The sequence below is a fragment of the Canis lupus genome, chromosome 19 (assembly GCF_003254725.2).
Source record: "Canis lupus dingo isolate Sandy chromosome 19, ASM325472v2, whole genome shotgun sequence".
NCBI lineage: Eukaryota > Metazoa > Chordata > Mammalia > Carnivora > Canidae > Canis > Canis lupus.
Genome location: NC_064261.1, coordinates 15,459,597 through 15,475,262, shown reverse-complemented (window position 1 = coordinate 15,475,262; position 15,666 = coordinate 15,459,597). Strand labels below are relative to the sequence as shown.

Here is a 15,666-nt window from a genome sequence, read left to right as displayed (position 1 = left end):
CTGGGATCCAGCCCTGTGTTGTGCTCGCAGCTCAGCCAAGAGTCTGCCTCTCCTTCTTTTTTTTTTTGCCCCTCCCTTCAACTTCTGTGCATGCTTTCTCTCTCTTTCTCTCTGCTCCATCTCAACAAATAAATAAAATCTTAAACAAAACAAAATACAGTAGGTATTGCAAGAAACCACTGCCAGTCATCTTGTCTACCTGCAGTGCTGCAATGAGTGAGTCCCAGAACAGTCCTTGCTTCACTTTCACTCTTTAAATATCATTCAAAATTTACCCACTGGCAAAATCTAATCCTAAACCCTGCTGGAAAGGAGTTTAGAATAGTTTTGTGACATCCGGCCCCTGCAATACAGAAAGATAAGAATGATGCTGAGTGTCAAGAGATAATATCTGGCATAGAAAGATACTATTATTACCCCTACTGTATGTCATAGAAAATTCAGCCTATACTCTGGTGACTCTAGAGCCAGAGCTGCCAAAGACTAGATCATAACCTCTTTCTGTAAGAAAAGTTATTTGAAGTTACAAAAGTAACTTGAAATTACTGTGGTGATTTTACATACTGCCCTTCTCTAGAGCTCATTTTAGTCTTCATTTGCATAGTTGGAGATAATCCAGCAAATCAAGAATGATGTAAACATAAAGTTGAATGATTAATATGAATCTTCTCTTTTTTGAATTTGTGTAATTCATTGTTTTAAATTCTATACGAATAGTCCATGCAGTAAAATTAGCAGATAATTCAAGTCTGATAATTTTATTTTTTTATTTTGTTTTACAGGAAACAGTATAACAAAATGCATAGCTACAAATTCTTAATCCATACACTAAATTAGGAATGTGTTGTTCAAATGTCCGAATCTGTTTAAAATTATAAAGATAATCCCTGAAGGATCATTTTGAGTTAGTCTTTCTAGGTAGTCTTTACCAGCTCACCCGACTCAGGAAGATGGAGTAAATGCATCAAAATATCTTAAAGAGCTAATCAAGCTAATAAATCATAGGACAAAATTCTTACATAAGCATATGTGTACCTCATAGAATGAATTTTTAAAAATATATATTGTAGTTTACTTTTATTAATACAAATTAAGTACTAATGCTTTGGTAAAGCTTTATCCAAAGCCTATATATGTTCAAATATTTTTTTTTTGATCATCAGAACTATTTCCAATCACTTGCACTCTATTTACTTCTTTCAACTTTTACCTGAAATTTTTCAATGATTTTTAAAGTCTGTGGCATTACATATTGGAACTGTGAGATTTTAACTTTATGTTTAAAATAATCCTCAGATATTATCCTATCACACACACACACACACATACACACACACCATTGCCACCACCACTGTATATTTCGTATAAAGTTAGAAATTGTGCTAAAGATTGGAAAAGTGAGTGGCTTATGCACTGATGCAAACCATGAGACTTAATCCTAAGAATCCTACAGGGAGTGATTGTTAGCTGAACAGAGATTTTGTGTGAACATCCTTTAGGAGTATAAATACAAAATGAAAGTTATGGAACAACTACAATAAAAATATATGAAGGGATATAGTTATTACCACATTGCCACCAGTATATTCCTGATAATATATGAATTTACCATTTATATTTTTAAAATTTTATCTTCAAGTTGGTAACCATAGAATCACATAATACATATAAAATAAGGATTTTTTAAATGAATGAAGATTTTGAGAGAATGAATTTGTTTATATAACTTGTGTTTCTGATCTCTTCTTAATTACTGGAAAAATAACCAAAAGGAAATTGAAAAAAATGGTGAGACTTAACATTCAATAACAATCACTTCACATTTCATTGTTAAAAAATTGTTCTATAATTTATAGAACAATATATATAATTTAACTTTTATATCACTCAGTGGAGCTTTGATTCACTATAATACAGCATTTCAGAAAGAATGAATTGATTTAATATAACATAGGGCATGTGAAAAATTACTTTCTAGATTTTCATAAGATTTAATAATACCAGAAATTACATCATTGTCAATGTACCTCAGTAAATCAAAAGAAAATATTTTTCATGTTATTCATGCCTCAGAAGTTCAGGGGATCCTGGAGGAAATTAGCAGCTTAATAACTACCAATCCAGTATTTCTTTTCCTACACGGATGAACATTTCATGCATTTAATAGAACACTAATTAGAAAGCCCAATTATAGTCAGGAACCACTTATCATTTGTCTCCCTGCTCCAGGTTTCCACAGTTTGCAGCACAATCCTGCATTAAGTCTTTCAAGGAATGGTGTTTTAAATGCAGCATGTAGATGGAGCTTATTTTCAAATCTGGGTCTCTCCTAACAGAATTAGTTCATAGCCCCTTTAACCTTTCCCATCCACTTTCACACATCTGGATGCATTTTAGGTGTGGTATTTGGAGTAAGGCCAAGGTTTATTACCATATGGAGAAGTTTTCCTATGCTCTCAAGTAAGTCTTGATATTTCAGGGGAGGATGAGATTTGTCCATTCATCACTTTTATGACATTTGACATTATAAATAGGAATTTTTTCAGACATATAAAGTTATATACAGGTTGTGCATAGTAATTTTACTAAGAAACTTGGCAAACATTTTCTTTCATGAAGATGGAAGTTGTAACTGAGTCATTCTTTTAAAATCATAAGTCATACATGAATGTTGTCAATGATCGTGTGATCAGAACACTGTAGAATATAAACAAAATGTAGTGAATGGATAGGAAATGAAATTTTCTGTGAGATACAGAAGAATCACTCATTTTGGTTATTTTAAAATATGATTTGCATCTTATGAAAGCATTAATAAGAGGCTTCTGGAAGCTTAAATGTTTCTTATTTCTGCAGAAAGCAAACATATTTGTAAGCTTATCATGGATATTAGGGATGTCAATATGCACCATCATCTGTAGTTTCATTGAAATTGTATTCGCATATGTTTTAAAATACAAAAGGAAAACAGATTTTTTCTTTATTTTTTCTTCCTAGCAGCTCTTAAACATGATTTTTTTGCTTTCTTTTGATGTAAAAAAACAATGCTATTCGATCAGGATATTTAGGTGAGCTATCTTCATAGGTCCTTGCACAATAATAGGACACATTTACTAGTGTAAAAAAAAAAAAAGCTACTTTCTGCTAAAATAACAAAAAAACTCATAAGCATATTCAGGATAAATAATATATTATGAAATCATATTTATTAATAATATAATCAATTTAGATATAAAATGGACTTTGATAGTTCACAAAATCTCCCTTCTATCTATGTATGAATACAAGAGATGCAAAAGTAGTAATTGTGATCTAATATATTACATATAATCTAAGAAATCATCATATTCTCATAGGTGTCCACATTTATGAGGTAGGAATAAATTTAGCTCGGCTCCACATAATCAACATTAAAATGTTCTATTAGAAAGAATGGAATTTGAATATACATCCTTATTAAAAAGACCACAGGTGATCACAGCAGCTCACCTTCTGCCCCAAACATGAAGATACATGCTAAATTTCTTTTGTAAGTTTAAACTATAAACTTGAAAAGTCTGTGGATACACCGGCCTCCCATTACACATGCATTTCCATCTTCAGCAATTCCCATTCTTCAAGTTCTAGGGGTTTATACTTCTCGAAGCACACCTCCTTCTATGATAAATAATTTATATCAACACAGTTAATTGATGGATGGCAAAGCAATGAGAACAGTTTATTCTTGTAAACAGATGCTATCACAACTAACATACCTTAATAGAAAAAGGCTTTTTGTGTTCCAGAGATAGGGTTGTGTTTTTTTGTGCGAGCCCTATCAGTGTACTTGCAAACCCCAAGGCTCCGACAAATTTTGTTAATTGACTTGCAGTATTAATGAAGTTAATGATCCAAGATTTGGTTTCACGGTGCTCCAACACATCAGATTTTTTGTACTAGAAGCATCTTAGAGTAATTCAAACTGCTGCATTCTCTGATAAGCATTGTGCATTTAACACAAGAATTTAAGTAGATAGATGTGTGGAGAACAATGCAGAATTCGCTGCTGATTTCTAACTAGATAATAGAGCATGAACTTTCCAGACCTGATAAATTCGTATTTCAAGGCTTTCCTTTAATTCTGTGTAAACATATAACATCTTTCCTTCACATAAAAAAGTCTTTTTAATAATAATTTAAATGGCAATACTGAGTTTTCAAACTGTGTCTTTCAATCTAGTATGGTAACTGCTTTGAAATTTACTAATTGTAAAAAAAGAAAATACTCATCAAATGGAGTAATCAAACCAAATTTTTGAGTGGTAAATAATTTGCATACTGTAACACCAACATATAAAACTATTCTTTTTTCTCAAACTCAATAATAAATTGATATACTTAACCCCTAGCAGAGTCATTTTTTCAAAAATGTTTACATCCACCTACTAGAGAAAAGAAAATAAAACCTTGGTTTACATTAAAATGTAAAATGAATGGTTGATTTTTTTTCTCTTACTAATGTCTATTTATATTGTTGTATACTCAAAGAATAAGATTCCGTTGAGAATTTAACTTTCAAAAGAAATTCATTCTTAAACTAGTATTTTCTTAGTTGTAGCTTCTGCCATTTTCATAGTTGTATATTTTAATACATAGGTAACTCTTATTTAATTTGGGGTTTCTTTCCATCCCTAACTTTGGACTAAAATAGTGTACAGTTTATATTTAAATTAAACTCAGATGTATATGTTAATTCTAATTTTGCAAGGGGTAAATAAGATAACCTCTTTATGTAAATTACAAAACAAAAACCATCTAATTTTCTTTTGTTGTCATTATTTAAACCAAAATTTTATTTTTTTAAACCAAAATTTTAATTTTTTTTTTTTTTTTTTTTTTTTATTTATGATAGTTACAGAGAGAAAGAGAGGCAGAGACACAGGCAGAGGGAGAAGCAGGCTCCATGCACCGGGAGCCCGATGTGGGATTCGATCCCGGGTCTCCAGGATCGCGCCCTGGGCCAAAGGCAGGCGCCAAACTGCTGCGCCACCCAGGGATCCCCCAAAATTTTAAAAGACAGTCTTTTCTAAGAGGATTACAAAGACGATATAGTTGGGATTTGTGATATCAATGACTTGCATTTTTATACACTTATATATTTTTCTTGTAGAGCACCTATGTCCAAATTTCTGAGCAATTGTTCATGATAGTGCTCCTTAAATTGGTTACTCTTTGTTCCCTGTTTGCAGTCTTCAAGAAGTAAAGTTGTAATTTTGTGACCCATTAACTAGTTTTCACAATATTAGACTGACTATACTTATAAAGCCTGTATGTACAGCTGACCCTTGAACAGCCAGGTTGGAACTGTGTGAGTCCACTTACATGTGTATTTTTGTTTTTATAAATACAGTACAGTAAATGTATTTTCTCTCCCTTATTTTCTTAATAACATTTTATTTTCTCTAGCTTACTTTATTGTAAGAAGACAGTATATAATACATAGAACATACAAAATATGTGTTAATCAACTCTTTATATTATTGGTAAGGCTTCTGGTCAAAGCAGGCTATTAGGAGTTAACTCTTGGGGGAGTCAGTAGTTGTATGTGTATTTTCTTTTTGTGTGTATTTTTTTTTTTATTGGAGTTCGATTTGCCAACTTATAGCATAACACCCAGGGCTCATCTCGTCAAGTGCCCCCCTCAGTGCCCGTCACCCAGTCACTCCGTCCCCCCGCCCACCTCCCCTTCCACTACCCCTTGTTCGTTTCCCAGAGTTAGGAGTTTCTCATGTTCTGTCTCCCTGTCTGATATTTCCCACTCATTTTCTCTCCTTTCTCCTATAATCTCTTTCACTATTTTTTATATTCCCCAAAAGAAAGAGACCATATAGGGTTTGTCCTTCTCAGATTGACTTACTTCACTCAGCATAATACCTTCCAGTTCTATCTATGTAGATTTTCAACCGCAGGGTTGGCTACTTTAAAACACCAGCATTGTCCAAGGACACCTGCCTCAATACATGCTATTTTTAACATAATTCTAAAAGAAATTTTCAAAAAAAAAGAAGAATGAAACCTTACTCAGTCCGATAACACATGTGAAAATTATATGTAGATCATACAGTGGAAAAAAATTCATGGAGTGGATGTGACTTTCTTGATAGCAAATAAATAATTAAAAGTACAGCTCATAGGTCCTTTTTATTCTCTGTTGGTCAATACTAATATTACGTTAAAAAATTCACTTCTCTAGAGGAATATGACAGAAATCCAATTGGAAAATACCATGGGAGAGAGTTCTATGCCACACCATCTCTCTGGTGTGATATTGTACCGGCTTATAATAAAGTCATTCTGCCTATTTATTAAATGTAACTCATTGGCACAATTCTTAAAGCCTAATTTCTGTGCCTTTGGTTGGTAACTTGTTTATTTTCATTATTTCCCCCTAGGATGGAAAGGTATTCTAAAATTGTTACTGTTTTACCTTTTAAGGAGGTTCCCAATATTATTTTTAAAGAAAAAATGTTGTTTATGACCCTGTGATGTAGAGAAACGTGTTTAGTTAGTGTCATGAGGTCTGACTCACGCTTATAATTTTAAACTAGAACAATTGTGGCTACATAATCAAGCCACAAAAACAGAACTAAATTAAACAAAACTTTGACTATGTTTTAAGCATAGTAATCATGGTGAAATGGATTATCTATGCTTAACATTGAGTCTAGTTGTGCATATAAAACTTACATGTTTTCATAAGACATTTAATAAAGGCATTAATGAAATCATGTTAAGAAGTAGAAAATAGCTTTACAGAAACAAACTATTTAAATTAAATAATTAAAGCCTCATTATCAATGAATGAAAAATAACAAAGAACTCTATAACATCTCATTGTTTCTGGGAATTGGAAAACTAGAAACAACTCTAACAAATCAATTATTACAATAATTAAAAACTATAGAAAACTGGCATTAGAACAACACATTGTTAAAAAAAATTACCACCACCACCACCACCACCACCACCACCACAAAAATAAATAGGACTGGCCAATTACTCTGAATTGGCCTATCTAGGGGTTAACTGACAATCACAGGTTTGCAAAACCTGGATATGGGAGCAGACCTACATTGGTCTGTGCCATCGTTTTACAATTTCTTCGGCAAAATTTTAGCCTTCAAGAAGCTCTTCTTCATCTATGAAATGTAAAAGTTTCCTGTTGCTTGGATTAATCTCCCCACTAAAATGGAAATGCCATGTTGTGACACTTTTTTTGACTGCCATTCCCATCTTCTAAACTTCCTAGACAGTAAGAGGCACTCAGTCAATATCAGTTGATTCAACCAACAAGATGATCTATGAAAAGTCCCTATAACTGAAAAATATGCTGCCTAGGTGTTAATGTTTTGGAAAAAAGACAAGGTATACATAACCTGTAGTAAAGAATAAATCTTAAGTATTTGAAATATATGATGTGCTTCCTGATTTTTTATTCTGCTTTACAACAGATAGGTCAGTGAAGGGATATTTCTTGAGAGTGAAAGTATTTTAGTTTGACAAGCTATATGAGACTGATTCTTACCTTTAAAAAGTCCGAGTCAAAGAAATCTCTACAGTGAGAATTATACTGTAAAAGTTTCAAACCTCATTATAAATTTGAAAAAGGAAGACACATTGACAAGAGAAAATAAATTCAGTGAAAACATTTAAATATGTTCACCATTTGTGATTTTCCTGCAAACAGTAGTTCCTTCCAAGATGATTATGTAAATTATTTCCTTACTATTTTAATACACAACTTTACAATAGGACAACTAAATAAGATTTTGAACTCTGAGGCATTCCAATTTTCTCATGTCAAGTAAAATATTCTTATATTTCTCTTCTCCAAGATATGACCTCTTAGAATAGATTTTTACATGTGGTTATAAAGTAATGGTATTAATATATTTTTGCATAAGATTTTTTTAATGGGGTTTGATACTTTTCAGGGAAAATGTGTGAATCTTCAGTCAATTACTGTGAATGTAACCCCTGCTTTAACGGTGGTTCCTGCCAAAGTGGTGTGGAGTCATACTACTGCCATTGTCCATTTGGTAAGTATTGCTTAGTCGTTGATATAAAATATCAATCTCTTTTGACACAACGTTTAGCAATTTTATTGACCATCAGTGATTAGGAAAATATTAGTTGTTTTACACAGGAGGTTTTAGCAAAATAAAATCTCAAAGGTTTAATATTTTTAAAAAAGTTAATTATGGAGATGCCATTGAATATATTACTTCAGTTATTACTAGGAAAGTAATCAACTCGAGATAATTGAATTTGATGTGTCTCCTCAGGACATTTCCCCTCAAATATTTATGGATGACTTCTTTTTAGCCTGGAACCTATCAAAGAAAAAAGTCTTTTTAAGCACTATCTGACATCACAGTCTATTTAAAATCTTTAAGGATAATTAGTCAAAGTGGGTTTCTTGTTTTGTTTTGTCTTGCTGCTTTTTATTTTTTAACATTAATTCAACCACTTCTAATAGAAAGATTTAGTAACTAGGCATGAAGTTTTCATGATAGGCTTTTTGTAGATACTACCAAATAACGAATCACAATTCAGACTAATGTGTTCTTTTGAAGAAGAAAGTTGTTAGAATTTTTTTGTACACATTCGTATTTATTCACCATAATGGAAAGAACTAAAAGATTCCTTTCAGATCTCACTCAAATGTTACCCAGCACTGGGACAGCCAAGGACTATGAGAATAGCTTTGGAGAGAGCTTTTATTTTAACTTGTATTGTTTCATTGGTTTGTGATTACTACACTTATTTGAAGGATACTTTACCCCACAATATAGTATTCATCTCCAGATGTCCTATAGTAATTAGAGACCCTATCTCTCTCCCTAAGCAAAAGAGGAGAAAGATATTTTTCCAGTCTTTCCTTGAGCAATCACTGAGCTATGTGGACTCTGAAAAGAGACTCTCAATCCACAGTTGTGAATAGAACTATAAAAGAATCTGAGGTTTCTAGTATAATAAAATGTAATGTTAATTCATTTTCAGATAACTTCATGATTCTATCTAGTTTTATTCTCATAAAGCACAATGTCAATAAAATGATAATGAAAAACAAAATATAAGTATCTAATTGTGTGCCATACATTTTAGCAATGGTGCTGAGGCCCAGAAATTGAGGGCTTTGTCTAAAGTCAAAAAAGGAAGACAAAACAAAACTACCCCAAGATGATACAGTGACTAGAACACGTTTTCAGTCTAGTATGACATTTACAGAATCCCTGCTTTTTAAAATTTCTCTGAGATTCTTAACCAGAAATGCCTCTGAAGCAGTGAAAAGCAGATTAAGGTCAAAATAACCCCAATTTTAGATCTCCCAAAACTTCTTTCAGTAATCTCTTATAATCCTAAAGGGCGCTGCTTTCGACAGATAACCACAAGCAGGTTTCATGGTTTAACTTGTATTTGGAATGAAAGAAAAAGGGATTGAAATGGAAAGTGGAAAAAATGGTTTTCAAGTGACTGAAGAAAGGTTTTTACATTTTTATAGATTTCTTTGCATTTCATTTGCAAATATGAAGATTTAAAATAATTGATATCAAATATAAAACAAATCATTGCTGTCGTGTAGCTGATAGAACAATCATTGCCTATTGGGGCAAAGTGTTTCGGGGTCCAAATGGATCTTGCCCTCACCCTACCAGAGATCTCCAGGGGACTAGCTCAGCAATATAAATTAGAGACAGATCACATGCAGCTGGCAGTGCAAACTTCTCCCTCCATTTCTTCCAGTGGCAAAAAAAAAAAAAAAAAAAAAAAAAAATTATTTAAACTTTGACATTGTCAGCTGGCAACAGAGGATTTATAAAAGAAAAGAAAACAGAAAACCTTGAAACAATAATACATGACTTGAGACCAGAAAGATAGAATTAAAAGGACAAAGTATTTTCCTTTTCAAATTGAATGTGGATGAAACATACAAATACAAAGGACAGATGGAATGCCTCAAACAAATAGCTGGAGTTAGTTACACATGCATCCTATAAAACAACATCTTAACTATAATTTTGAAGTTGGAAAAAAAATTTGCACTGTTTACTTTCTCATCAGTGAAAGATTTGTTGTTTGGATTTTTAGAATTTTTTTAGATTTTGATTTTTTAAGATTGTGTGTTAGAAAAACAAAGTGCTTAAGATTTTATAAAAGGAACCTGTATAATTATAACTCCATATTTATGTATATATAACTACCCACAAACAGAATATTCCTTATTAGAGTAATTTTAATAATTGCTTTTGATATTAATACATGTGCTGCCGAAGTGAGCACTAATTTCTCTTGATCTTATGTAGTTTTATTTCATGACATTTCATTTGGAGGGCTGTTTTGAAATCTTCATTAAATTTTATTTTATTTCAAAAACAAAAATCTACCTTTCTCTAGAAACAATAACAAAACTCTTTAAGAACAAAAATATTCCTTAAATAAATATTTTCATGCATGAAAATGTTGGAGTTTATTTGTGGCAAGTATAAATTTGAATAAAAATACAGGACATCTTTCCAGTACCTATATTCTTTCTACATATACTTAGATTCAATTTTTTAAAGATTTATTTATTTATTTATTTGAGAGAGAGAAAGAGAAAGAGAAAGACAGGGAGGGGCAGAGGTAGAGGGAGAGTGAAACTTCAGCAGACTCCTCGCTTAGCCCAGAGCCCATATGGAGCTCAATCTCATTACCTTGAGATTGCCACCTGAACTGGAACCAACAGTTGGTTGCTTAACCTACTGGACCACCCAGGCGCCTCCATATTGAATTTTTAATCCCATGTTCATATTTTTATTAAAATTTATTCAGAAGAGGTCTGAGAGAACACATAATACATTTTTTCCCCTCAATAATCTATTTCATGGGACGCCTGGGTGGCTCAGTGGTTGAGCATCTGCCTTCGGCCCAGGATGTGATCCTGGAGACCCGGAATCGAGTCCCGCATCAGGCTCCCTGCATGGAGCCTGCTTTTCCCTCTGCCTGTGTCTCTGCCTCTCTCTTTCTGTGTCTCTCATGAACAAATAAATAAAATCTTTAAAATAATAATAATAATAATAATCTATTTCATTTGTATACTTTATCTTTGTTTTTTCTTTAACTTTGGTTACTCTATATATATAAGTAAGGTATATATAATATAGTAAATGTATATTTAATAGAAATAATTTTTTAGAAATAAATTTTTAAAAGTTATATATTTGTTATACATAATATAAATTATAAATATAATACTGTGACATATATAATATACTTAAACATAAATAAATGTGTGACATATAATATACATCATATATAATTTCTATAATTTCTTTGTTTTTTCTTTAATTTCAATTAATGTTTAAAAATAGTGTGCATATTTCCCACACATTTATAATGAATATTATGTCAGCCAGACAGAGCAGGCAAAGATAACATAAGCTTTTGTAGCAGATTCTAGGCCATTTCAATTTAAAGAACATTTGGATATGAGATGCAGTTCAGTCAAAACAACTAGACCAATCAGTAGATCAGGCCTCAAATTTTGGCTTCATCTCCCATAGTTCTGTGACCTCAGGCAAGTTTTAAATATTCTGTAAAATGATGGCATTAGCTTCTTCTAGCTGAACAATTCCCTAACTCTACATTTAATGCATTTACAAGATATGTACAGCCAAAATTAAGGAATAGAACCTTTGAAAGTTAACAGGAATCATGATGTATTGGCATGGGTTAATTTTCCAATCATTTGCTACAGTCTACTAATATTTGTGGGAAAAGAATTTTGGCGTAGCATTGTAACAATAAAACTCATTTTTAAAGTTGAAAAAGAACCAGCACAAACAAGTGGGAATGCTGGGTTTCAGAAAAAAAGCAGAAAGCTATTTTAAAGTAGCCTGTTGTAAGTTATACCCAAAGAAGGTATAAAACAAGAAAGAGATAAAAACTTAAGACAGTTCTTTCCTTCCCTAACAGCAGTAATTCCCTTCCCTGGTCTTGTGGTTCTTGAAAATACCACAAGTACAGGGACTAAATTTTTTAAGGTCAAAACAAAATTTACCATCCTCAATTGAATTAAATTTTTTTAAAGAAGTATATATTAGAAAGAAGTATCTCAGTCAAAAATTACAGCATATTAAAACTAAAAGTGTTGACAAACTAATTTGGAAAGTTTTCCAGGAAAGCCATGTCTTCAGACATACTCTATTCCGTTAACTCTAATTTTTAGAAATGGGATCTACTTAGATATGTTTCCTAATTGGCCAAAGAAAAACAAGCACAGTTCATTAATGTGTTCTATCTCTATTTAATTTAGACAGCATTCTTTGGAGAATACTACAAAAAAGGTCATTAAAAGCATGATTCACTATTGTAACTTAGAAGTATTTTAATCAAAGTCATTTACTAACACTTCACTGGAATCTGATGTCAATTTATCAATTTTCCCATCTACAGGTGTCTTTGGAAAACACTGTGAGTTGAATAGTTACGGATTTGAGGAATTATCATACATGGAATTTCCCAGCTTGGACCCCAATAACAACTATATTTATGTCAAATTTGCAACTATTAAAAGTCATGCTTTACTGCTTTACAACTATGACAACCAGACAGGGGACCGGGCTGAATTTTTGGCCCTTGAAATCGCTGAAGAAAGACTAAGATTCTCTTATAATTTAGGCAGTGGTACATATAAACTCACCACCATGAAGAAGGTGTCAGATGGACATTTTCACACTGTGATTGCCCGGAGAGCAGGGATGGTAAGACATTTCATTCTGCATTAAAACTTGTTTTATTGTTGCACATCCAGTCAAAGCATGAATCGAAGTGCAAATTTGACCAGTTTTGTTATGAACGACAGCAGCGAATAGGTAATATTTTTCTTTTGCTCATGACTACTATTTGTCACAAAAAATCAGCTTGACTCAAAAACAACAAAAGGTAACAAAATAAAGAAAACATCCTAGTGCCTAAACATTTCATTTTATACATTTCCTATATATGTTTAAGGCCACATCAGAACTGTACTTAAAATGGCTACTTTTCTAAGCATCCCAGCCCTAACTGAAGAAACAGTTTAAAAACAAATGAAAAACCTTTCCTACAAATAAATTACTGACGAAAGATGATACTAACACATATTCCAATACAGTAGTTAGTAATCCTTATTGTACCAGAACCTCAACATGCTGTCTGTCATCTGTGAGGTCTATGACATGGGACTGTATTGAAATGAAGTTTTGTTTTTTGAGTATCTAAGGTATTCTCAGAATTATAAACTCAATAATATTAAAGAGTCTCATGTTATATTCCATTTAATTATATGGCTCTCATGTTACAATAAGATGGTGTAAGATTGTGCATATTTATTTAGTCCTTATGTTAATTAAATAAGTATTTTTCTTTATAAAGGAAAATGCATGATGCATTTTCCTGATTAGCATTTGAAAACATTTGATATAGAGCAATAGAATGGAAAAGCTTATTTACTTATGTATTCTTTTATTTACCTTCCCAACTAACTCTTTATCATTCTCCCCATGTTTGATAACTATCAAGGATTTTTGAAAAAGTAAATGCTAACAAAAACAATTTAAAAATATATTTGGATTTTACCATCAACCTTTTAAAATTATAGATACTCTTTAAAATTAACATTTTGCTAGCAAAAGAAATAGAATTAAAGTCATGTATTAAAAATTAGCCAAAAGAACAAATTAAAAGCTCTGAAATCATTTTTAAATGAAGAAATTTGGGATCTAAATGATTACAGTTTTAGCTCTGTGGCAGTCTAGAAAAAATCTAAAAAATATAAATCAGTCTGAAACTGATCAAATGAATCATATGTTTCTCTGAGGATACTAGTATTTTGACATTAAATTTTGGGAACACTTCTTTTTTGGGGGGAACACTTTATATTGTTGGACTACATGTAAGCAACTTGCTTAAAGAACATAGGAAATGTTTTTTACCATGTTTTTTGCTATTTTCTCTGTGATCCATAGTTTTAAAAGAAAAATGCCCTTTATAGTTACAAATTTCATAAAAGCGTAAGACAGAAGCAATATTATTATATTAATTGCTTTCTGACAAATGTAGATAACAAGCAGCCTTTATCAGAGGACAAAATTTTCCATTTGTTCTTAGAAATACTTTAAATCCAATGTGTTTTGTGTTTTTTTTATGACATTAGATACAATAATGGCTTTTCTCCGTTCAATTCAAATATAAAATAGGAAAGAAGATTTAAACAATTTTTTAAATACAGAAATATTTTCATATAAGGAAAAAAAAGGAATAGTGATGAGTCTAAAGATGACCAGATGATTACATCATTACCATCAAGGTTAGATGTTTGGATATTCAATAATCAGATATCTCCATATCCACTGTGATGAGCTCAGTTTCTACCAAGTTATTAGATACATTCTATTGAAATATATCTGAGAAAACAATAACAGTATTAATGAAAATTTATGAATCATTTTCATTATCTGTTGTCTTCCATTTTCTTAAGAACTTGGTGTTAATATTTTGTAATTACAACTTTTTTCTAATATATTTAATTTATAAAATGTTTATGTAACAAAATTACCCCTAATATTCTGAAAATGAGATCAAAACAAGAATGACATGTAGTAACCTAATTAAAATTTAGAGCATCGATATTTGAAAAATTCATTTAAAAAATCTACTTGAAAAGTACTCATTTGGAGTCTTGATTTGATAATAAGGTGGCTTTGTTTATTGAAAAAGGGTTGAGCCGAAAATAAACATTTAGTTTATAAATAGGCATAACATCTCCCTTTTGGTATTATTGGAAAGATTAATATAAATCATATCCAAAATCTTATATATTTGATATTAAGTAGGTGCTTGGTAAATGTTAGTTGTCTTGAGTTTCCTACACTGCCCCCCCATTCAGCCTTTTAAGGTTAAAAGAAAATGTTTTACTTAATCTCAATAAAGTTTTAATTATGAGTAGTGCCTAAAAAGTCACACTGACTTCAGTGAATCTTAATAGGGATATAACAAACAAAACTTGGAAATAATAATTTTTTAGATTGGTAATAAGTCAATATGCTCATTTCTGCCTAAGATTTTTTTAAACCAGCTTGATACCAAACTTGTACGCTCAGGGGAAGACCTCTAGGAAAATACTGATTTAGAAGATTCCAATTTTCCTGATTATCAATTTACCTCAGCATTATTGATTCCCACAGAATTAGAACAAACATGTGAATCTGGTACCCATATCACATATCAGACTCCATGAGCCATAATGATTTCCTAATACTGATAGCACCCTAATGGGGCATAGCAGGTAGCACCTCACCTCAACTCTCCAAGCAGATGCGAGATAAACATATCGCTAAGATACTGTCAACAGACTTTTATGTGGAATAGACGATTTTATCTGATAACCTCCCAGGTCCCTTTAAATTTCATGAACATTTGATTCTATGGAACTAGCTTTTGGGAGCAAGAGGGAGAGCAAAGAAAGAGGTACTGTGTGTATGCCAAAAGGGCTAGAGAAAAAATTCTTTCAGTTGATTTGTAATATGTGGCCATAGTCATCAAGTTTTAAATAATACCAAATGTGGAAAAAAATACCTTTGTCATTAGTACTTCAGTCAGAGG

At 31.8% G+C, this 15,666-nt stretch overlaps 1 protein-coding gene across 1 annotated transcript in view; it reads left to right on the top strand.

Annotated features, from left to right (window-relative positions):
* Positions 1-15,666, top strand: part of FAT4 (FAT atypical cadherin 4) — a 176,459-nt gene that overhangs the window by 139,673 nt on the left and 21,120 nt on the right. The window contains exons 10-11 of the mRNA XM_025420557.3: positions 7,974-8,078; positions 12,478-12,785. Coding sequence (XP_025276342.3) covers positions 7,974-8,078; positions 12,478-12,785 — 413 coding nt within the window. The remainder of the gene's footprint in view (positions 1-7,973; positions 8,079-12,477; positions 12,786-15,666) is intronic.